Source organism: Macaca mulatta, chromosome 2, assembly GCF_049350105.2.
Source record: "Macaca mulatta isolate MMU2019108-1 chromosome 2, T2T-MMU8v2.0, whole genome shotgun sequence".
Taxonomy (NCBI): Eukaryota; Metazoa; Chordata; class Mammalia; order Primates; family Cercopithecidae; genus Macaca; species Macaca mulatta.
The window spans coordinates 89,023,962-89,049,020 of record NC_133407.1 but is presented as its reverse complement, the minus strand read 5'-3'; the positions used below and the strand labels follow the sequence as shown (position 1 = coordinate 89,049,020).

Sequence of the window (25,059 nt, the reverse complement as noted above, 5' to 3'; positions counted from 1 at the left end):
AAAGTGCTGGAATGATGAGTGTGAACCACGCACTCAGCCGGATTATGTTTTATATGCTGGAGCATGAGAGCTATGTTTTATTATTTATGAAAGCTTAAAAATATATTTGAATAATGTTTTAGGTGCCTTATAAGATACAGGCTGCTGATTTGTTTTGTTTTGTTAAAAAAGGCAAAAGATTTATTCATTCCGAAGAGAAACCAGAGCATGACAGAGTGCTTTTTAAATGCTTATAATCTGGTAGTGGTTGAAAAAATATGCATATTAAAAGGTGACATCATAATAATGTTAACACTTAATAGGTTATAAGTGGCTTTTGCATGCATTCCCACCTGTGAGGTGTGTAGATTAGGTTTTATTCTCTTTCACAGTTGAAGAAACTGGGGCTCCGGGAAGTTAAAATGACTTGATATAATGTCTTAATGTCAAAAGCCAGTAGCATTAAAAGGAAAATGTCAGCGTTCTGACTTCTGGTCTAATAATCTTTTTACTGTTGTCCAGTTTTGAGAAGAGTAATAAAACTGCACTTAGGGATACAGGAGGAAAGTAGCCAGACATCTTTAATGTTGATATTTGAATAGGTATCATAAAGATACAATATTTGAAGAAGAATAGACGAATTTCAACAAGTGCAGTTGAAACAGAACTAAAAGCAAAAAAGTGGAAGTTTGTGGGACATGTTAGAATGATACCAATATACTCACTTGAAGAGTAAAGTGCATTTAAAGGTGGTACTGTGTGGCTAGATAGGTACTTTGGAACCATAGAATGGAGAACTTAGGAGACTCTTAGGCTATTGTAATAATACAGGTGATAGGTACTGTAGAAAGAAAGACATGGCTGTAATAGGTGTTGGATACATTTTAGAATGTACAGAGTTTTAAAGCCTCATTTGTATTATGTGAATATAAGTTTTCCCTTTCCTCAAGGACTCCATCTCACCAAAATCCCTAATTTTCAGGTGAGATGTAAAGTAAAAGTTAAGTATTTTTCCTTTCTGAAAATGTTGTTTTATGATGGATTTAACATAATTTCTTACCTGCTTTATATTTATAAAAAGTTTCAAGTTAATAATACTAATAAAACTATTATTATAAGACTAACAAAAGCAGTTTAAAATTTCTTTGTGGTTCTTTTCTGTCCTTAGATTATATTCCCTAGAGATGGGTGCAGCGAAAGCACTCTTGTAAGGTTTGTTTTCTTTGTTAGTAGACAGTTTTACTGTTTTACAGTATTAGAAGGTTCTTTGTCATTCATTTTGTATGTAGACAAGGTGGGTTGACTGGGACTGTCTTCCAGTTGTCTGCTCATTTGGAGAGCCAAACTGTTGAAGGAGGCCCCATACAGGACATGCTCACTGAGCAAGAGAGCTGGCAGACACTTGTAATGTCTCTTAAATCTTCTGATTGGATATAGTGTGTATCACATCTTCTGGAATTCCACTGGCCAAATTATGTCACATAGCCGAGGTCCATGTTGCCAGGAGGGGGATGAATAACTCTATTGCAGGGAAAAAGAGCGCTTGAATTCTGAACCAGTAATACCTTCAGCCTCCTCCAGCCACTAAAATTGGTTGTTCCCATGTGTCAGTGCCATCATAGTTACCGTTATTAGTGTTAGTTTTGTTCTTGTTTTAAGGGGATTCTCTGATAACCAAGGTAGACAGATGACTGGAGGTAAGAGGAAAAGGCTTTTGTTACCCTTGTCTATACCTGTCTTCTGCAGCATGGAAGGGGCAAATGATGGAATCTGTATGTGTCATCCCAGGCTTTCTCAGCTTAGTGTAACTATTATAGATTGAATTGTATCCCCCTAAATTCATAAGTTGGAGTCCTAACCTCCAGTACCTCGGAATGTAATCTTACTTGGAAATAGGGTCCTTATAGAGATACTCAAGTTAAAATGGGATCATTTAGGTAGATCATAATACCTTATGATTGGAGTCCTTATGAAAAAATGAAAATTTGGGCACATACAGAGGGAAAATAGTATGAAGACACAGGGAGAACATGGCGAAGTGACTAGAGTGATGCATCTACAAGCCAAGCTCTATGTTCTGAATTTGTCCCTCCAGAATTTATGTTGAAACCTGATCTCCATTGCAGTGGTATTAAGAGGTGGGGCTTTTTTGGAAGTAATTAAGACATAAGGGCTTTACCGTCAATGAATAGAATTGTGACCTTATAAAAGAAGTTGAAGGGAACCCCCAGGCTCCTTACACAGTATGAGGAGGACACAGCCAGAAGGCACCATCTGTGAAGCAGAGAGCCTTCACTAGGCACTATATCTGCTGGCACCTTGATCTTGGGCTTCACAGCCTCCAGAACTGTGAGAAAAAACTTCCATCTGAGGTGTTTTGTTTTGTTTTGTTTTTCAGTAGCCCCAGTGTACTAAGACACCAAGGAAGCTAGGAGAGAGGACTGGAACAGACACCTCCTTAGCACCTTCAGAGGGGATGTGGCCCTGCGAACACCTTGATTTTGGACTTCTATAAGACAATAAATTTCTGTTCTAAGCCTCTTAGTTTATTGTCACGCTAATTTAGAACTTTGCTAGAAAGCACCTTTAAATAGAAGTTTGGCAGCCAAGGCAGGAAGAAATGAGCTTGAGGTTAGCCTATTTTTTTAACCTTTATTGCATAAATGAGTAGTCTAGCTGCTAAATAGATGCAGGAGGAGGGGTCTGTCTGTTTAGATTGAGAAACATACCTTCAAATCTGTTATCTTTTTCAGCCTGAAAAAGTGAACTATACTTGAGTTAGTTCTGTCTAAGCTGGAAATCTGTATTGAACCACACAACACTAAGTTTTAGAGTTGATGAGTAGGGAAGTTTCAAAAGCTAGTAGATATTATGAATTGTTTCCCCACAAAGATATGTTGAGGTGCCAACTCCTAGTACCTGTGAATGTGACTTATTTGGAATGGAAATAAGATCTTTGTAAATCACGTTAAGATGATGTTATTAGCATGGGCCCTATTCCAGTATGACTGGTGTTTTTATAAAAAGAGGGAAATTTAGACACAGACAACACACAAAGAGGAGAATGCCATGTAAAGACTCAGACACAAAGCAAGTTGGCCATGTGAAGATGGAGGCAGAGACCGGAATTTTGCTGCTACAAGCCAAGGAATGCTGGGTGCTACAGAAGCTGGAAGATGGATAGAATGACTCTCTTTTAGAGACATTGGAGGGATCGTAGCACTGCCAACACAGTTTACTTCGGGCTTCTAGCCATAGAACTATGAGACAATTAGTTTCTGTTGTAATTTTAAGTGGCCCAGTTTGTTGTAGCTATCACAGTAGCTCTGGGAAACTGATGCAGAAGGACGTGGATTTTGAGAGTACTTTGTGGTCTTTGGGCCTGTTTCTCTTACATCGTTACATTTTGTACAGGTTATCAGAATATATTTAGTTGGATAAACCACAAATTCCTAAACTGTGTTGTGTACAGTGTTCACCTTCACATTTTAAAAATATTAAGGTACTTACTATTACTCAAGTTTGAGAAAGATTGAGTTAAAATGTATTTATGTCTTTATTGTGATATAAGTAAGTTCCTTGGAAAGCAAAACATTAAGCTATTATTCATTAACATTTTGTTATATTAGGTTCAGCCTGTCACCTAACTGGCTTTAAGGAATGAAATATACTTGGTGGCGGTGAGGGTTGGGAGGTAGTGTAGAAAACTTGGAATATAAGTCTGTTCGAAGAGGGCAGTGGGCTCCATTGATGTTAGAATGTGGGGGATCAGATTTCGGGCTCGGGAGAAGGTGGGGATGAGGAAGTTGTCAAGGCAGAGAGTTTAATTAGTGAAATAGTGCTAAATTTTGAGGTGGTTGGTAAGGAAAAGGTTGATCTAGGGAAAGGGTTGGTAGAAGCATAGGGGAGAGCTGTGCTTAGTCACGTTTTCCCCTAGGCTTAGGCCTCTTCTTGGCAAAGAAGTTGATCATGGCTCATATGCAATGATTTTGGAAAGAAGAAAAGCCCTATCATCTTATGCTTGAGTGTCTTCTAATATATACACAGCAATTATTGATATGGTCAGGAATAGCAGTGTAAGTGTAAACTAGTTTCTTGGTATTATTAAACACACGTGCCTCTCTATTCTCTAGCTCTTTCACTCCCTACATCTCCTCTCTTCTTACGTGTCCTCAAGGTACACAGGGATGGATATGGAAACTGTACCAGGTATAACTTGGAAATCTGGCTATAAAGAATTTCAGATTTTTTGCCCAGCTAGCCCTGCTCCCTTTATTCCTTATGTAGCAAACAAGTTGAGTATATAATAAATCAATTCTCCAGTACCAAAGCACTGCATTCTTTGTTGCTATGTATGTGGTAAAGAATGCTACCCCATGTTTGAAGTCTGGAATGTGTTTTCTTGGGAATTAAATGCTGCAAGAGAGAGACTAGTTTCCAGTTTTGGTTAGAAGGAAAGGGATTGCAACCCTTTGACACCTTCTACAATACTAGTGATGAGTCTAGGCAAAACACACAAAAACATGCTGAATCCCACCAGAAGGAAAGACAGTGTGTTGCGGTAGCAGCTTCCACACTCCTCTACACCTTCTCCTAGTCAAGTTTGGTAGCAAATGGAGTGAGTTTGGCTATGAAGCCTACTCTTCACAGTATTTATTGTTTCTTTATATTAGGGACAGAGTCTGGCTCTGTCGCTCAGGCTGGAATGCAGGCGCGATCTCAGCTCACTGCAAGCTCCGCCTCCCAGGTTCGCGCCATTCTTCTGCCTCAGCCTCCAGAGTAGCTGGGACTACAGGCGCCCGCCACCATGTCCTGCTTATTTTTTTGTGTTTTTAGTAGAGGTGGGGTTTCACCGTATTAACCAGGATGGTCTCTATCTCTTGACCTCGTGATCCGCCCACCTCAGCCTCCCAAAGTGCTGGGATTACAGGCGTGAGCCACTGCGCACGGTGGATTTCTATAATGTTACAGTGTTGAGGGCCTAGAACAGTGGCAGGTGTGTAGTGTAGTACTCAGTAAAACATTTGTTACATGCAGGATAGAAAAACTAAATTTAAGTAAAATGATTGAATCTTTACAAATAGAAGTCCATTTATAGAGGTGTAGTCTCAGAAAATTTATAATTTTAATTCCTCTAATATGTTTTGGAGTTAGTAGATGCTATGTGTTATATCAAAACTAGGACTTTGGTACGCTGATGTTTATGGCTTTTTATTTTATTATTATTATTATTTTTCGAGAAAGATTCTCGCTCTGTCGTCCAGGCTGGAGTGCAGTGGTGCAATCTTGGCTCACTGCAAGCTCTGCTTCCCGGGTTCACGTGTGTATGGGTCTTAAGTACCTTTTTTGTTTATTAAGTATAAATGTATTGAATAATATGTATTCCAACATGAACACAACAGAAACCAAACTAAAGATTTAGGTTGTGTTAAAATATGACCGATACTGTGGGCTAAGGTCTCAAACATTTTGGTCTTAAGGCCTTGTTACAATCTTAATTTATTGATGGTCTCAAAGAGCTTTTGTTTACGTTATAGTTATCAATATTAACTGTATCAGATATTAAAATGGAAATTTTGTATTACTTACTAATGCTTTTTTTTTTTTTTTTTTTTTGAAATCCAACTCTCTTTGTCACCCAGGTTGGAGTGCAGTGGTCCTATCTTGGCTCACTGTAACCTCCATCTCCCGGGTTCAAGCAATTCTCCTGCCCCAACCTCCCAGGTAGCTGGGATTATGGGTGCATGCCACCACACCCGGGTAATTTTTGTATTTTTAGTAGAGACAGAGTTTCACCATGTTGGCCAGCCTGGTCTCCAACTCCTGACCTCAAGTGATCCACCCACCTCAGCTTCCCAAAGTGCTGGGATTGCAGGCGTGAGCCACTGCACCTGGCCATGTATTCTTTAAAGTCGGTTTCATTTTATTCATTTGCAAGAAAATGTCTGCCAAATCCCCAGTCTGAATAACTATATTGTCGTTTCTTCTCTGAAGTATAAACGTTGTTCCATGAAAAAAGTGACTAGTGTAACTTGCAGTTCAAACAATTGCAGTGCTGTTTTTTGAGACAACCATTATTTTAGTATGCAACAGAAGTGCTCTATGTTTACTTAGCACTTTGTTACATGGCATATTAAAAAGATGCGTATTTGAACATTAAGATTTTCATAATATTACTTTTTCTGCTTCATTCAAGGATATTCTTCAGGGATTTTTTTTGTTTGTTTTGAGTCCATAGTGGTGAAAAATACAATGACTACTAGTAATACCATCAGGTCTTGATTCGTAATACTAAGGTGTGAGCAGTTTTACCCACTATTGCTTTGTAACATTGGTGGTAACATTGGTGCAAATGCCAATGGAGTGAAAAATGCAAGTCATATCCTAGTAATACTATAAAAATAATTTTGACCTCACAGATCCCTTAAAAAGTCTTGGGAACTCCAGGGGTCTATAGATCCCAATTACTATGCTAAATAAAAAGTTGATCACATTTTGTCATGAGTATAACAAAATACCATATCTGATTTTAAGTTTTGAACACCTTGAACAGCCTTAACAGTAAAGTACATTGCTATGTGTCTTTAAAGAATCTTCTAAGAAGATACTATTTTATTGAGAAATATTAAGAGTTAACTTTGCAGTTAGAGACTGTAACTTGACTGGGTAGGGCACTTACAGTAGGGCCTCAGTGTGGTTATGGAGTGATGTACTTCTCCTCTCCCCAGTCCATGTGCCATGTGGGCTTTTTTGTTGCTTGGTTTTTAAATAGTACATTTTATATGACAGTACTGCCAACTGTTTTCTCTCACCCTGTGAAACTGACCTATGAGACTTTCATGGTGGATTTCTCCTAGTTTTCAATAAAAGTTGGAAACCTGCTCCAATTTATGTCAATTATCTTTACTCCATTTTCTTTTCCCTTTTCCTTCTTGGTTTACTTAGCTGAGTTGTGTGTGAGTGCACATATGTATGTATCAATCTGTTAACTGAGTACTAAAGTTAGTTTGTGTCTTATTCATTTGATTTGAGCAAGCATTTGTTGCCCTATGGGGGATGGATGTTGATCTCTTTACAGTTTATTTTTTTTTTAAACTATACCTCGATTCTTGATGTGTATCAATCACATATTTCTGCTGCCTGAACAATCTTTTGGACATTTTTACTCTTGACCTTCCAGAGAATTGACTGAGTGTAACCAATCCATGGACACATGTTTTGATTTACTTACTAGTCTGAGTTACTTAGGATTTTTTTTCCCTCATGAGGAACCAAGGAATAACCACATCTTCTTTCTAATATACTGTTTCATAAGCATTGCTATGGGTAGTATTTATTACTCTGGCCTCCTTTTCTCTTTGTTCTTCCCATACTATTTGAGTTTTAAACAGAGTTCCCATCTATTCAGGTGATTAACTGGCGATTAACTGTCCTTGAAAAGCTTTAGCATGTGTTCCACTCTTTAAGATTCTCAGAACATGTCTGTTCCAAAGCTAGAATGAGAAGTTTTAGTTGAGAAAGTTTCATTAGCTTTCTATTGTAATACTGATTCCTATTCAGACAAACTCAGTTTTTTATGCTAGTGAGAAGGACTGCCTTCTTTATTTTAGTTTATTTTTATTTTTGTTTTTATTTTCATTTTTGAGACAGAGCCTCACTCAACTGCCCACGCTGGAGTGCAGTGATGTGATCTCAGCTCACTGCAGCTACCGTCTCCTGGGTTCAGGTGATTCTCCCATCTCAGCATCCCAAGTAACTGGGATTACAGGCACCCGGCATCATGCCCAGCTAATTTTTGTATTTTAGTAGAGGTGGGGTTTCACCATGTTGGCCAAACTGGTCTTGATCTCCTGACCCCAGGTGATCCACCCACCTTGGCCTCCCGAAGTGTTAGGGTTACAGGTGTGAGCCACCGCAACCAGCTGATTTTTATTTTTTATGTCTGACTTTCTGATTCATTCCCAGACTGACATTGCTTTACCTTAAGTTCTGTGACTGATTACTGCTCAATTGTTGAAATCCCAGCGCTTTGGGAGGCCAAGGTGGGCAGATCACGAGGTCAGGAGATCGAGACCATCCTGGCTAAAATGGTGAAACCCTTTCTCTACTAAATACAAAAAATTAGCTGGGCATGGTGGCGGGTACCTGTAGTCCCAGCTACTCGGGAGTCCTCAGTTACTGAGCCAGGAGAATGGCAAGAACCCGGGCAGCGGAGCTTGCAGTGAGCTGAGATCGCGCTGCTGCACTCCAGCCTGGATGACAGAGCAAAACTCCATCTCAAAAAAAAAAAAAAAAAAAAAAAAGAAAAAGAAAAAGAAAGAAAAAAAGAAAAGAAAATGTGTACCAGAAGTAGTATGACCTGTCTTCTTATCTCTTAGTGTTTTCGTTTCTTGTCCTTCTTTGTTTCCCTGTTGATGTACCTTGTCGGTAATTTATTCAGTTATTCTACACACATTATTTCCTAGGATAATGTATTTTTATGTTTTAGAAGGATCTTAGTTATAATCTGTGTAAATAATCACTTTTATACATTTAGGACGCTGGAGTCAATGTCTGGGCAATAAGGCAGCTCATCAGAGGTCTTTTGTGTATAAAAAGAAATAAATTTGTAGCTATTGACACTTGGACTTAAATCAAAGTTGACTCATATAATGGATGCTAGTTTACTGCTCTCAAGCCTCAAGAGCTTTGTTGAGACTTTTAAAAATTGCCTAATTGAGATTATGAGTCAGTGTTCCCTATCATCAAATAAACAACAAATATTCTTGTTTTTTGAAAAAGTATTTTGTGAAAACCATTCTTACCTGTGGGCTGTACAAAAATAGGTGACAGGTTGGATTTGACATACAGGCTGTAGTTTGCAGATCCCTGGCTTAGATCACAATGGAAACCAATTTGATACTAGAAGTCTCAGTTAACTAATGAATAATTGATTTGGTGTGTTGCCTTCCTTCCTCCCTTCCTTCCTTCCTTCCTTCCTTCCTTCCTTCCTTCCTTCCTTCCTTCCTTCCTCCCTCCCTCCCTCCCTCCCTCCCCCCCCTTCCTCCCCTTCCTCCCCTTCCTCCCCTTCCTCTCTTTCCTGCTTTTCCTTCTTTTCTTTCTTGTCTCTTTCTTCCCTCTTTCGCCCAGGCTGGACTGCAGTGGCACGATCTCGGCTCACTGCAGCCTCCACCTCCCAGGTTCAGGCAATTCTTGTTCCTCAGCCTCCCGAGTAGGTGGGATTACAGGCCCGTGCCACCACGCCTGGGTAATTTTTTTGTATTTTTTTTTGTGGAGATGGGGTTTCATCATGTTGATCAGGCTGGTCGCAAACTCCTGACCTCAGGTGATCTGCCCGCCTTGGCCTCCCAGAGTGCTGGGATTTGTAGGCGTGAGCCACCATGCCCAGATGGTGTACTGTTTTTTAATGTCTTTATATGTTGGTATTTATAAAGGTTGATAGGTCCTAATAAACATCGTGTGCAATAGGTACTTAAATATTTCTTAATGAGATGAGCTTACTCTTTTCCCCTTTCCTAATTCTTGGAGATGTCTGTCTGAGATCTGACTCTGTTTTTGGTCTTCTAATGTATTTTTTAGGTCTATAAAAACGCTTTCTTAAAAATTACTTCATGACCTCATACTCTCGCGTGGCTTGCAAGGTTCCTGTATACAACTCTATAACTTAAACTGACTCAAGTCTTTGAAATTTAGAAGTGGAGGAGACTGTCTGATTCAATTTTCTCATTTTATAGATGACACAGAGACCCAGAAAATTCACATCACTTGTCTAAAATCATATAGGCCATCCGAGATGTTATTTTTAATTTACATCTGAGCTCTGGATTCCAATGAAAAAGAGAAGGAAAAGTAATTTAAGTTTGTCACTTCTAAGTTATAATTATGCTTAAGTTTTGGACTAAATTATGTTTATAAGATAAAGTAATTTCGATTACACATTTGACTTTGGAGCATGCAAAGGGTGACCAGATCTCTTAAAAATGTGCTATAGGTAGGAGATTTAAGAAGATAATCTTATTTCTTTCTTTCTATCCATAACTCTTTCATCGTGTTTTTTTTAGTCATTTAAATTTAAAATAATGTAATTGGGGAATCACAGTTGGGCCCTGGCTTCAAGAATGGAATCAGAAAAGAATATGCTGTCTGTCATGATTGAGGGTGACGTTTAAGGTAGTATTTAATGTGTAGAAGGACTAGGAGAGGATTAAATATTTGGAGCAGTAGTTGTACAGCGAGTATATGCTGAACTCAGTTTTGTGATGCTGAAAATGCTGTACGTATTCAGTTCACTGAATGAGTCATAGCTGGATTGCCTCAGTAGTCCTGTGTTTTTGTAATATTTGCTGAATTATTGTCTATAAAGTTATGCAGTTAGATGATATTTCATGGTGAACATTTACAATATTAAGTGAAGTTTTGAATATAGCCACCAATAGGCTAAATATTAAGGCTAATTTTGTGTTTGCTTTTGGCTACTTTGATACAGCTATGGTTTAAGTAGTTGATTGTCTATAAGTGATTGGAATTTTAAATAAAAGCTTTTATGAGTATACAGGCGATTTCTGAGAGGAGGAAAGTTACAAAGATCTAATTTTTGGGAGGATCTCAATTACTATTTAAGAATGAGTAAATATGATCAGGTAGAAGATACAAATAAATGCTTTGTGAATTTATGAAGTGTCTATTTTGAATATCCTGTTTATTTAATAACCCATAAGCTTTTTGAGGGCAGGACTTCATTTATACATAATATACTCTTCATCAGGCCTGATACCTGGGTGGTAAAGTATAAAGATTGGATGAGTGTCTCAGGGCTGTTTTGTGACCTAGTTTAAAGACAGTTGTTCTAAAAGATACCATAATGGAGGAATTATAGTGGTAAGTCTTCTTGTGTACCCATTGAGATCCAATTCCTAGTATCTAGTACTCATGCAGGCAGGTGAAGACTACATCACATTCTAGAGCATTCATCTGGCTATATAAATAAACCATAATGGACAAGTTCTGCAAAGCATTATTTAGTCCACTAATGAAGTAGTGGCATTTTCTCTGATTTCACTCTTTGGCACATAGGCTTTTACGTTGTTTTACAAGTAGGCCTTTCAAGGTCTTTTTCCTTTAAAAAACTTACTTTTAATTGCCAGAAACTGATATAGCACTATAATCAATTAAATAATCAGTTTATAGCAGTTTGGACAGATAACTTTCCTGCTCTCATTCAGTATTTATTATGACTTAAAAATATACCAGCAGTATATATTTATTGAAATTTTTATAAGCAATAATTTATCATTTTGATTTGTATTTTTCTTTGCCCTGGAATGCATTAGGTGGTGTTGAAGCATCACTTATTACTAGTTTCAGCTGGGAAATTGATGGCCTTTGCTAATCAGAACCAGCATTGTGAAAAACCTTTGCAGGCGTCCAAGTTTTGGACTGAATGATATTAGGGGAGAAGAATACTTACTCTGTTTTCTTTGTCAGTCTATCTCACTTGGATTCCACCTAGCCCATCTCATTTTGGGAAATCCAAAAAATAAAATAGTTGCTAATTGTTACCTGTGACAAACATATTCATGATAGATCAAATTATGATTTAATTTCTTGTAATTGTATCATGGTTGGGGTTGGATGTTTTGTTTTTAAAGTCATTCAGTTCAGCGTGCCTTCAGAATTGAGTGAGTGCCTGCTGTGTGTGTTGAGCACAATACTGCACCTTACTGGTGATTAGGCTAAAGTTGAGCAAGGTGTCCTCCAGAGCGTTCACCATCTAGTGTACTATAGTACTTCTAGACCAGTGCCCTGGGCCAGTATCCTCAAAGGAGTATTTGCCTTATCACTACATTAAGCATGTAGTAAACATTCAGGTTATATAAAATTAATTGTACTCTTTGAATTAACTTTTTTGTTGAAGAGGGTACCTTTTCTTTGGATGAAGATGTTATAGTTGTCACTCTTCCTTGGTGGTTTCCCATCTCAGTAATTGACAGTACCAACCATTCACTTGTCCAGGGAGAAACCTTTGATTCTTTCCTTTTCCTCAACTATGCCTCAACTGTGCATCCAGTCAGTTACCATTGAGTCTACCTCCTCAATATTTTTGGAACCCCAGTGTTCCTCTGTGACAGTCCAGGAGTTAGTCTTCTCCTGGATTACTGCAGTATCTTCCTAATTTGGCTCCCTAATTCCCCCTACTCCAATCTAGCTTCTTTATAGTCTGTGCTTCTCCCTGCTCTTCCTGAAACTGTTTAATGGATTTATTTTCTCTTAGTGCCACCTTGAAGGTCCTCCTGAATATAGTTTCTGCCTGCATTTCAAGCCTTACTCGCCTCTGTCCTCACTCAGCCCTTCCACACCTGCTGCAGCTCATGGGATGCTTCTGTTCACTCCCTCCCTTCCCCGAGCACCCTTGTTTTCAGGCCCCTCCTTTAGTCTGAAGACCAAGGACGCTTCTTCTAGGTATATTCCTAGACTGCTAACTTTAGTTAGGGCTTCTTCTGTGTGTGTCCACTAGAAAATTGTCATTGCCTCCCATTTGTCTGTCTCCCTGTGAGATACAAGCTTGATGGGTAGTACTTAGTCACCACTTTCTCCACAATTTAGGGCAGTAGCAGTTTGTCACATAGTAGCCTACTCAAATGCTTGTTAATTTGTGATTTTTTTTTAAATCTGTTAACTACTTCATAAAGAAATCCATGATGTCACAGGACAACCAGTATACTTCCACTTTAGATATTTCTTTATAATGAATAGATGTGAATATATCATTTTTAAAGAGGAATCGGCAAACTACATTGTGGACCAAATCTAGCTCGCTCTCCTTTTATAAGGATCACAAGAAGGGTCTTTACATTTTTATAAGTGCTTAGGGAAAAAAAACCAAAAGAAGAAGAATACTTTATGATACAATATTATGAAATTCAGATTTCAGTGTCCATAAGTTGAGTTTCATTGGAACACAGCCATACTCGTTTATTTACATATTGTATGTTGCTGCTTTTGTACCACACAGCGGAGTTGAGTAATTGTGACAGACTGTATGGTTGATAAAGCCTGGAATTTATTGTCTGGCTCTTTATATAAAAGTTTCCTGACCTCTCCTTTAAATCATTTCTGTGACTTGAGAACAAATTCAGATATATTTATCTATATTAAATATACTTGAGTCATGCCTCAGTTATTCCCCCACTTCATGTTCAGGATTTAAGTATGTCCAGTAAGAGAGCATCATTTGAGTTTTGGGAACTGTATTCCAGCCTATCTCATACATACCTAGAGCTTTTTGAGCCTTGAACATTACAGATGAGATGTTGAGAAAATAGAGACTTCATATCCTCCCAAGTTTCATAGACAAAACTGGAGTGGATAACTCATGGTTCTTCCCCACCCAATGGTCTTTTCCCAAGTAACTAATATTCTTTTTTAACAAAATCAGTCTTCTTGCAAATAACTAACATTTTTTATTTTTAAAATTTACTTCTTTTTACAGTTAAGGATAAAAATTGAGCAACTTTTTATGCTACTTGATAAAATCATTAAAACATTATGCTAAAGCCCTCTTAAAAAGGTTGTTTTATTTTTGCCAGTATGTTACTTTGAAGAAAAATAGCACCAGCCATGTTTTGGTTGTATTATCATTTTACGAACTATTGGAAGTAACTTTGTCAGGGTTTATTGTTAGGCAATGTAGAACCTTTGTTTTACATCATTTAATAAAATCAAATGGTTTTTACAACATTGTTTACATCTTGTTTAAAAATATTTTACTGAGAAAATAATTAACTTTGTTTTATTTTTAGGGTTATATCCTGTGTTGTGACCTCATGGTTTAAGTGGGAATAAAGATGAGTATAAGCAGTGATGAGGTCAACTTCTTGGTATATAGATACTTGCAAGAGTCAGGTGAGTACTTTTATAAAGTAAATAGGCCTCAAATTATTTTAATATTCTCAAAATAATCTTTTATGCATTTGAAATTTGTATCAGTCCAAACCGTTGAACTTTGTATGTTTCCTTAATGTCTGGACTGCCATTTTAAAGCTATGTTTTACTGCATGGTTTAACTCTCTGACTCTTTCAAATATGTTGGAAACAAGGCAATTATTTGTAACAGTTCGGCTTTCACTGTTCAAAGACCATTTTTAAAATTTGTTATGAGGTGAGATTATTGCATATGTTTAGTAGGAACGTAAAAACTTTTAGCCACCATCAGTTTGATAATGTGTATCCAGAATCCTCAATTAAATGTTGTTGGTCCTAATTGTAGTTCGTATTTTGGAAATTAAATTAACAGTATTTTCCTAGAATGCTTTCAAAATTATTATCCAAATTGATTAAGTGTATCCTTGTTCTGAATTGTTACTATTGTAATGGGAGTAATTATAAATAGAAATCATTGAAAGCAACTAATATTAAATCAATCAGTGATCTTCCAAGTTTTATTGATAGATAGAAGGAATACTGCAAGGGAAAATGTGGATGGGTTAAGCAAAAATTTAAAAGTAGAAGAGGGAACACGGTTGGGTATGGGTGGAGGTATAGGATGATGAGAAAGGTTAATTGCAATGGAAGTGCCGATTGCTACTAAAAAATGAAAGCATTTGGTGGTTTCAAATGTCATGGTCTAGAGATTGAATTTTAGAAATTATACTGTAAAGTTACTGTAATGTTTTAGTAAGGTGAGGTGCCCCGTAAAAAGATAACTTTGGTAGTCGAGTGTGAGGGAGGATGGAAGGATGAAGTAGAGGTCTGAGCTTGTAGAATATTGAGCCCCCAGTTTATGGTTTTGAGACTTGAATCATTTTTCTTGTGTGGCATAGTTAGTTGTCCTTTCCTATGCAAGGAATACAAACATGGCTTTCGATCTGAGAGCCTGTTGCTTGCTGAGATTTTCCCAGTTGTTCTTCGGTGCTGAGCATTTTTTGGGGGTAGAGGTTTTTCTATTCCCAAGATGATCACTGCTGCTCTCTGAGGTGTAACAGCTGTGAAAGTGATGTCCAGAAGGACAGGGAGGGAAAGAGAGATTAGTATCCAAGCCCACAGAGAATAATTTATAATGAGGCTTCGAAGTTAATAGCTCTTGTTTTGTTTTCTTTGTTTAAACTGGTAGACTGGTACTGAAGGCAGATCTAAAAGACGACTTCCAAAGAATGTTTTGAATAAGATAAAATGATTAATAAAGTGAAAAAGTAGTAACTAGTGATTGTTACATATGTAACCTGTAAACAAGTTTAACAATTGCAAATACTTGTGTTTGAAAATTGTTATGTAGTACTTTCAACCAAAATGGAAAAAAGTTTTTTGGTTAGAGCAAACTCTGCTTTCTGCTTTTAAATTTGATCACCTTTTAAGCCAGAGCTTTGAGACTTTTGGACACTGGAGCAAAAACCATGTGAAGGATCAGTAGATGGGAAATACATTGTAAAGGCTTGTTGCTGTATGGTAAAGACAATTATTTAGGTTGAACCATATAAAGTTACTGCTTTTGGAAGTTAGAAATAGTTGAATAGCTCAGCAGTACCTTGTGGTGGTGTTATTGAGAGCACTCATATTTTTCCTTTTCTAAACAAAAGTCCACAAATTGATACTTGATGTTACTGTAAGAAAACAGTAAAAAGGAGCAATAAAATAATATTCTCGTTTAATTTCTGAATAAGTAGATTAAATATTATCAAAAGTGTGTTTTTGTTTTGTTTTGTTTTTGAGGTGGAGTTTCGCTCTTGTTGCTCAGGCACCTCCTGGATTCAAGTGATTCTCCTGCCTCAGCCTCCCGAGTAGCTGGGATTCCAGGCATGCACCACCACACCTGGCTAATTTTGTGTTTTTAGTAGAGACGGAGTTTCTCCGTGTGGGTCAGGCTGATCCCAAACTCCCGACCTCAGGTGATCTGCCAGCCTCGGCCTCGCACAGTGCTGGGATTACAGGCGTGAGCCACAACACCTGGCCCAAAAGTCTTCTTCAACTTGCTTTTCTTCTTAGAGAAAAAATCCTTCTAAATTCCATATTTTAAGGTGTTTTATATTGAAATAAACATAAAGCAAAAATTTTAAAAAATTTGTATGGTAGACTGATATATCAAGTTCTCCATGATTGTTTAGTATGTTCTTAGGTGTGCTTTGTATATTCTTTACAAAGTTTTAGACTTTACAATGTAGTGGCGATGCTAAATCACATTTCTAAAAATGTGAACACCAGTCCCTCAGTAAAAATTGTAACTTCGTATTTACATTATGATTTATAGGGAAAAATCAGACTCAACTGATGACATTTTGACTTATGGCAGTTTTCCCAGTACTGCAACTTGCCGTAAATTTAAGAACTGCTTATGTAAGAGTTCTGAAGTTTGATCCTCTGACTACCTGCATCAGAGTCACACTGAGTGGGGCCTGGGAATCTGCATTTTACAAATGCCCCAGGTGATTCTTTTGGCTTAATAAAGTTTGAAAGCCACTGGTCTATATTAGTTGTAGGACAATTAGAACTTGACAAGAAAATTGACAACAGGTATTTAGCATATTCACAATATCGTGACAGAAAAATTATGCTGAGTATTCAAGATAAAGTAGAAAGCATGGAGTGTACACCTGCTGCAGTCTGGGCTATGAGAACATATCCTAAAGAGGGGGCTGCCACCCAAAGTGTTTATTTGTGTTTGTGGGTCAGGTGGAATCATGAGGTAGCAGAAATAATGAGGCATTTTTATGTCTTAAAGGATGCCATGAGATACTTATTTGAAATTGCATCCAGAAATAGGATACGGAAGAGAGTTTGAGAATGTTATATTTCTGTGAACTCAGCACAGGGTTCAGACAGAACCCAGAATCTCACCCATAACAAATGCTCATAGTAGCTTTAGATCTGGGCACTTGCCACTTATTCCGAAAGCTTTTTCTTGGTTCTGATCTCCAATTATACTAAAATATGACTATTTTTTGCAATAGATTCTAATTCAGAATCATCAAGTACAGTAATGTCTTCTCTGGGTTGTTTTGGGGATTCGTCATATTTGTCACCACAACCTACAAATGATATACTTATTGAGAATTAGTCATTCAATATCTAAGAAATACGATATAAATTACTCTTAGCTTATAACTATGTTTCTTGAAAGATCTAAAGTAATACTGAACAAACTGGAATCTTTATACTGCTGCTTTCCCTGCAGTAGAGCACTGAATTGGATTAGGAGATAGCAGAAAAGGAACATCGTGGTCAAGGAAGGATTTGTGCAGAGAGATTCAAAGGACTGGTTTGTGAAGACTTCCAAAAAGGAAAAATAAAATTTCCCCCTGGCCTGTCTTATTATCTAAAGACTGTCCAAAAACACGTTGTGAAAGTTTTTATGTTTTGATAAATACGTGGTTTAGTAATACTGTTTTTCTATAAGAACTTTTAACATTTGTTCTCTGCATATTGTTCAGTGTTGACTGTGGTATCTATCTCCAGAGGGAAAATCACTTAAATTGTTTTAAATGTTTTTTACTGTTGTCAATACTAGAAGATAGTATCTGTTGAAAGTTTCCCTCCTCCTCCAAAATTACATACATTCTCAGATTCATTTTTTTTCACTTACAAAATATGTTGCTGTGGAGAAGGGATTTACATTGTGATATTCAACCTCAAATATTTGATGGACTTCTCTGTTTTAAATAAGCCATCCTTCAGACTCATCAAAACTAAAGAAAAATATATTTATTGTAGGGTTTTTATTAACTATTGTAACTTTTTATTTTTTGCAATTTTATCACTAGAAAGTTCACCCTATGCAAATTTCTTTGGTCCTCACCATTCTGCCTGTTTATGAAGTAGACTTCCCTATTCAACAAATATTTCCTAGGGAATAAAATGATTTTTTTCTTTTTAGAAATGACTTGAAAATTGAGCATATTTGATATAGTACTGTAAGTAATGATTAACTTGATTCAAAAGTATTGTTCCTTTAATTAGTGTTTGCCCAAGGGCATTAATTTCATTGCCCTAATAACTTATCTAGCAACCATATGCAGATAAATACTTAGTGGTACATGCTAAGTTGCATAAAGTAGAACCTGATAACAGTGTTAATTTTAGAGGCACTAAGGTGGTTTGGACCTTTTAATCTCTCCCCCACCTTTTGCGTCACCATCGACTTCTGTGGTTATTTGCAGTTGTGGTTTTTTTTTTTTTCCTGAAGAAATAGTTTCTGGCAATTATTTTTGAACTTTCTGACACCTGTCTTTCTTACAAGAAAACCTCTTTTCTATAAGAAGATGTCATTTTATCTTGCTTCAGTTGTATATTTGCTTTAGGGAAAGAATTATTGATACTAGATTTAACTATTACATGTCTAAGAGCTCTATAACTTCTCCATTTATGTTGTACTTGACTGTTGGAAGCTGTGAAACAGTCACATCTTATAATTGAAAGACTAACTGGAATTGCAAAATCAAAATGTCCTTATTGCTAAAATGAGTAACTTTCTAGATAGTGATTCTGAATATTATTACTTTTAAAAAATTTATTTAAAAAATAACTGATGTTGCATACTGTCTCCATTTATAGGAAAGATGATATATAAGAAGGAAATATATACAATCTGTATTAAGGGTTCTCTAGAGGGACAGAACTAATAGGATATGTGTATATATGAAAGGAAGTTCATCAAGGAGAATTGACTCACACAATCACACGGTAAAGTCCCACATAGGCCGTCTGCAAGTTGAGGGGCATGGAGGCCAGTGGTGGATCAGTCTGAGTCCCAAAACCTCAAAAGGAGGGAAGCCGACAGTGCAGCCTTCCATTTGTGGCCAAAGGCCCGAGAACCCCTGGTAAACCACTGGTGTAAGTCCAAGAGTCCAAAAGCTGAAGAACTTGGAATCTGATGTTTGAGGTCAGGAAGCATCCAGCACAAGAGAAAGATGAAGGCTGGAAGACTCAGCAAGTCTAGTCTTTCCTATGTTCTTCTGCCTGCTTTATCCTAGTTGTGCTGGCAGCTGATTAGATGGTGCCCACCCAGATTGAGGGTGAGTCTGCCTCTCCCAGTCCACTGACTCAAATGTTCATCTCCTTTGGCAGTACTCTCACAGTTTTATCACGGAACAAGTTTGTATCCTTCAATCCAGTCAAGTTGACACTCAGTATTAACCAGGATGATATATAAGAAGGATGATACCTGTAGGCTTCAAGAGTTTGGTTTATGAAGGTTCTCCTTATCTCTCTTGCACCCTAGCTCCCTCCATTTTTTCCCCTCTAACTTTTTCAATGGGATTTTCTGTCTCCTTAGAAATAAAGGCCTTGTACCATACCATTTTTTTTGAGATGGTGATTATTACTTCAAATGTTGTATTTGTTTGTAAGATCAGAAGTCAGAACCATAGACAATTATTTTTTAATTTAGACAGCGTGATCACAGTAGGCACAAACTAACCTTTATGTATAACATTAAAGCTCTGACCTGTACTGCCATGTAACGTATAGCTCTTTCTTTCATTTTTTTTGTTTTATTGTAGCAGTTTCACATTAGCCCTGTAATGGCTAATGAATATTACAGTGCAGTTTCTTTGTTGACTCAGATAAATGTAACTGGGCCGTTCTGTCCTGCGTACCTTATGCCCAGTGCCATTTATAAACAGACATTACCAGTGGATTCAATGGAGTCAGGTTAAAGTGGTTATCAGTAATGTGCTTCTAGGCATGAAGAACTGCACTGAAGAGAGCTCAGCGTCTGGTATGTCCACCTTCAGTCTGCCTTTCAGTTTTTATTAGTAGATGACCAGCTACAGAAGTGCAAGTAGGTATATAGTTTTGTTTTATAATCAAATGTAATATAGAATAACCTTGATTTTACACACATGGTTGTATCCATGACTAATTAACAATAAACAGCAAGCAGTTGTCATAAATGCTGATAATTACAATTCTGTTTCTTTCCCCAAATAAGTTTTTCTCCTCTTTTTGTAAGCTGAATTACCATTTTTTGCTGACGCAGGAAATTCATATTACACAGTCCTGCTAACACACCTATCAAAGGACAATGGCCCTTTAATAGTTGTCAAACAGAGAATTTGTTCAATGTTAATTAGCATTTTTTTGTTTGTTTTTTAGGACTAGCCAGCATAGCGAGAGTATAAGGAAACATGTAAATTGCTTTTGGCATTATTAATTTGTATAATTTTTTTGGAAAGCAATTTGGCAGTGATGAAAACCTTCTTTAAAATGCTTATATCCCCTTCAGCGTTTGAGGGAATCCATCCTAAGGAGAGAGAGAGAAAAAAAAAACACACTGTACATGGCAAAAGCCTATACATATAGATATTTGAGGTAAGATTCTTTTAAAATAGTGATCATTGGAAAAGTTCAAAGGTACAGCTATGACATGAATAATTTACTGGCTGAGTATTACGATGCTATTTAAATTATTTCAGAAAGTATTATTTATTTAAAATGTTCATAGTTACATGTATTTTTAAGGGCAAAATTAGGGCATGAAATTGTATGGCTAGTGTATAAGTACTAGGTCTAGCTCTTCAATGACAAAGATCCCCTGTGTCATTTTTTTCCCCATCCTGTTTACCTTTTCTAATATCTGGATCTGTAGGGCAGAGTTGGAGTCAAGGAAGCATTGGATGATGAGAACATGAGTATAATTTTGCTAGGTTTTTCTGACTTGAAGCTTAAATAGGACCTTAGATCAATCAGATGTTCATTTCAGATGCAGTATGTTGTGGTCATATTTAAGCTTTGCCTTTTTCACCAGTTTGTCTCATCTAGTCATCCTGTACCATAACCTTGGTGTTCAGGGTCCATTTCCTTATTCTTGTATTGCCTATTTGCAAGGTAGAGTTGGCAGGCTCTATACGACTAACTCTCCTTTGAGAACACAGTCCCTAACATTCTTGCAGAAAGCACTTCCTGAAACAAACAATCTATAGAAAATGGCTGTTTTGTGATCTCATGCGTGCCACCCCACTCCCTACCAGCTGCCGTTGCTTGTCTCTGTCACTGAATGACTATATACTTCATGTGTTTCAGCCTTATTTCTTTCTGGAGTCTCTCTTTTACTCCCTAAATCTCAATACCCTAGTCAGTGTTTAGAGTACTTGATTACAGAGGCACTATCAGATTTGCTCTTACCCTTGGAAAGAAGGGATGCTATTTTAGATGGTCATGCCGGATTCTAACATTTAACAGATTTAGGTGGTCTCTTTTGCCTCCTATTATATAAATCAAAAGCTGTCCCTGGAAAAAGCCTTTTCTGCATGTATATTTACAGATAAATGGAAATAGCTTCTGGCACGAAACTAGTTCAAGTTTTAGATTTTTCCAAGGAAGACTTAAGTCATATGCTTTTTCTGGAGTCACAGATTTTTTTTGATGTGCCAAAATACATTATAGTATAATTGCATTCTAATTTAAAAAATGTTTATTGAGTACTTGTTGACTCAGGTAATGTGCTAGTTTCCCAGAATTAAAGGATTACTAGACATAAACCCTTTTATCAGGATCCCAGTCTAGTAGTCACACAAAGGCAAACAACCATAGCCACAGAGGTGATAACCAGTGTGGTAAGTGCCACACGTAAAGAAATTTTAGGATCAGCATAGGAGAGACTGATTAGCCCTGGTATAGTGAAAGAGGATTTCACTTCCATTCGATAGGAGAAAGGGCAAAGGAGCATATAAGGCTCAGAGGCGTGATATATAACACAGCATATTCAAATTATATCTATTTGCCACCACTTGAATTTATGGTGTAATGGGAGTGAGACTGGGGGGTGTGTAGTATTGAGATGAGACTGGAGAAACAGAAGAGCCAGATTACAAAAACAACTGTGTGCAATAGTTAGGCGTTTGACCTTTATTATGAAGGCCAAGGGAATCATTGAAAATTCTCAAGCAAGAAGTGATATGACCAGTTTTTTGTTTTACAAGTAATAGTCTAGCTGTAGCTTGGCATATGTACTGAATTGAGGAGGAGGGGAAAGAAATGTATATAGCAAAGTGTAATGGGGACTAAACACAGATCTAGCAGAAAAGGTAAGGTGATGAGCATATACAGATGGTAGAGTGGTAGGATTTGGAGTAGGATGGTAGGATTTGGTAAATTGTCAAATGCCAGGGACCGAGAAAGAACAGGGAGTTAGGAATGACTATGACTTTCAGGTGTAGTGAAATGAGATCAGAGGTTTCTAAGGAAAAGTAGTTTTAGGGAGGGGAAGAAGAAAAGTAATTTCAAACATCATAATTTTAAACTGCTATGTAATGCCATGGCTAGAAATAAATAAAATATTCTAGTTGAAAATAACATTTAAGCAGAGCGTTTAAGTGTGGAACTTCTCTAGGGTAAACATTAATGAGAAGTGCCAAAACAATGCTAATGACTACTTCAGGGATGTTTTGTTGCTATTTGAGAGCACCGTAAGTACATCTGCAGTACCTTGAGATGCATGTAAGCACCTGTGATAGTTTTTCTCCTGGTCTGACAGAACAAATTCAAGATATCTGCAACATTCCAGCCAGAAATTGGCACAGTTCCACCTGCAACTCTTAGGCTATTCTTGGACGTATTATTACTTTAAACTTAAACTCTATAAGCTAATTAAATAGAGTCTAAATTGAACAATTTTGACTATTTAAATTGCAGCCATGAATAAAGTGTACAGAAATCATGTACTTCAAACAAATTTATAAGCATTACATAAGTCAAGACACTTTGAAAACCTTGGCAGTAAATATGGCAGTAAGATGGCTCATTGTTTCATGCACTGTGTAACCACTTTCCAGGACCCTGAGTTGAAAACAAAAGTCGTCTTTTACTTTCTGTCAGGAAACAGGAGCTCACTCTCTCCCTTAGCTTTATCCTTGACCATATTTTAACTGTTCAAGAGGAGTAGTAGAGTCTCTGAATGAATTTGAATCTGTACTTTCTCGTTTATTAGTTGTGTTTTTCCATTAGATTATAAAATAATAAACTTACATGTTTGTGCACAGTATCTAGCGTATGGTATAGGCCCTCCATAAATGATGTCTTCTGTCTCAAAGTTTTCTTAAATCTCTTAAGGTGCTTGGCTGTTTAGCTGTTTTTACTATGGATGATTTACTGTGAATTTATTCAGGGAGGGGGTATATAATTGAAAACAGGAATCTCCAACCTCACTGCTTAAGGATTTTACTGCTGTGTCTCTCATTGTTTCTCCCCATCCTCCCTCATCCTTATTCTGTTTTCTATCTTGGTGATCTGAAATCTACTCATATTCGGGTAGTTGTGGGTTTCTTGATAGGGACAAATCAAAACGGTGCTTCTCCACCCCCCGCCCCATTGGTATCTTTCTTAGCTATCTCGGTGTTCAGATTAAGGTGAAAATTATAAATGCATTTAATTATGATCTTGCCTATGGGCAAAATCAGGGGCTAAAATCAAGGTCTTAGAGGGAACATTTTTCCACTTACCTTTTCCACTGTGGGTTAGATGTTGTAAACATAATGGGTTAGGTGTTCCAAAGAGGGAAGGTGGGGGTTATAAGGAAAATCAACTTAGGTGTACTTTGACTATCAAATAACCAAATTTTCCTAGCCACATGCTGTTTGTGAGCCCACAGTATTTTATACTAGACTGTTTATCAGTACCACAAGGAATATAAGAGTGGAAGCACAAAATCCAAAAAAGACATGTACTAAACACTGAAAAACTAGACAGTCTAGCCAACAGAGATACTATATAGATTAAATCAGTTTAACCAAGACCCAAAATAAGCCCATATTTATTTCCTTTATTTAAGTGTTTATTAATATTCTGTATTACATGTACAATTTAATTGAATTGTTTAATATACTTTATAAAAATTACTACTTTAATGATAAATCGTGGTTATAATTTCACTAAATAACCATCCTTGGTTTATCAGCTTATTAGAATTTTACCTTTGAATTTTGACTAGATATGCACAAAAAGCAAGGCCAGCATAAAGAGATTTTTATTAAGTAAGTGCTTTGGTTTGAAGTATTTCAAGTTAAAACTAAGTAATTGCTAATGGAGACCTATAAACCAGATATTCATTTGCTAGCTGTTCATTTCTTAACTATTTCATATAGATGAGTTATTACTAAGTGGCAAAGAATTGGTATTTTTTAAAGCACTTAATTCATACATAAAATGGTATTTAACCATTATGATTTTTTACTATTTAAATTTATTTTTAATTAGTTTTTATTAGTTTTCCTAAGTAGTTTCAAAGAGCTCCAAAATACTGAATTTATCAGATGTTTGACAGTTTATATGTAGAAATTTAAATACTTCAGATTTTACCTGAGTGCTAGATTGCTTTAAAGACATTATTGAATTATAACTACATAGTAGTTAACAATTACATGAAGTAAATGAAGATCATTCAGAATGAATGAATTCCTATTTAAAGCATATTATGTGTACTATTTTTGAGAAATGCTGAATACTTGAACTGGGATGGAAGAAAATTTGAAATAAAGTTCCTTAATTCTAGATGTAAAAAATATTAAAATATACTACAGAAATATTAAATGTAACAATCTATCTTGGCCTGATTTATCTTAAGTGAAACAGTTGAATTACATGATTTCCAAAGACTTGTTTTACCTTTTAAGTTTGACGCTTTTTGTTAAGAAAAGTTGTGTACTATGACTACATTTTAGAAAATTTGAAGCTATATAATCAAGTATTTACTAGAAATTTTAAAGAGTGCATTAAGTAATTAAGAGAAAAAATATGTAAAGGCTGACATGTTTGCGCGCGCGCGCACACACACACACACACACACACACACACGACCTTAGCATACTGGTCTGGGATTTTAAATGGGTAGAATGGGATTTCGTAAGATTATAGTGATCTTTTTTGTGTGTCATTTAGCATGTTGCCACTAGGAAAATAAATTCTCATGCCTTTTCTTTTGTTTTTAGGATTTTCTCATTCAGCGTTTACCTTTGGTATAGAAAGCCATATCAGTCAGTCCAATATAAATGGTGCCCTCGTCCCACCTGCTGCATTGATTTCTATCATCCAGAAAGGTCTACAGTATGTAGAAGCAGAAGTTAGTATTAATGAGGTAAGGAAGACTTACTTCAAGTA

General features: G+C 36.7%; 1 protein-coding gene across 16 annotated transcripts in view; it reads left to right on the top strand.

The window, feature by feature from the left end:
• Positions 1-25,059, top strand: part of TBL1XR1 (TBL1X/Y related 1) — a 184,575-nt gene that overhangs the window by 126,166 nt on the left and 33,350 nt on the right. For 9 of the 16 annotated variants that reach the window (XM_015131579.3, XM_015131576.3, XM_077994184.1 and 6 more), the window contains 2 exons: positions 13,779-13,881; positions 24,891-25,036. In XM_015131579.3, coding sequence (XP_014987065.1) covers positions 13,824-13,881; positions 24,891-25,036 — 204 coding nt within the window. In that variant the 5' untranslated portion in view covers positions 13,779-13,823. Of the gene's footprint in view, positions 1-13,778; positions 13,882-20,191; positions 20,278-24,890; positions 25,037-25,059 lie in introns of all 16 variants that reach the window. The other 7 variants (XM_015131585.3, XM_015131582.3, XM_077994186.1 and 4 more) reach the window with 2 other exon arrangements.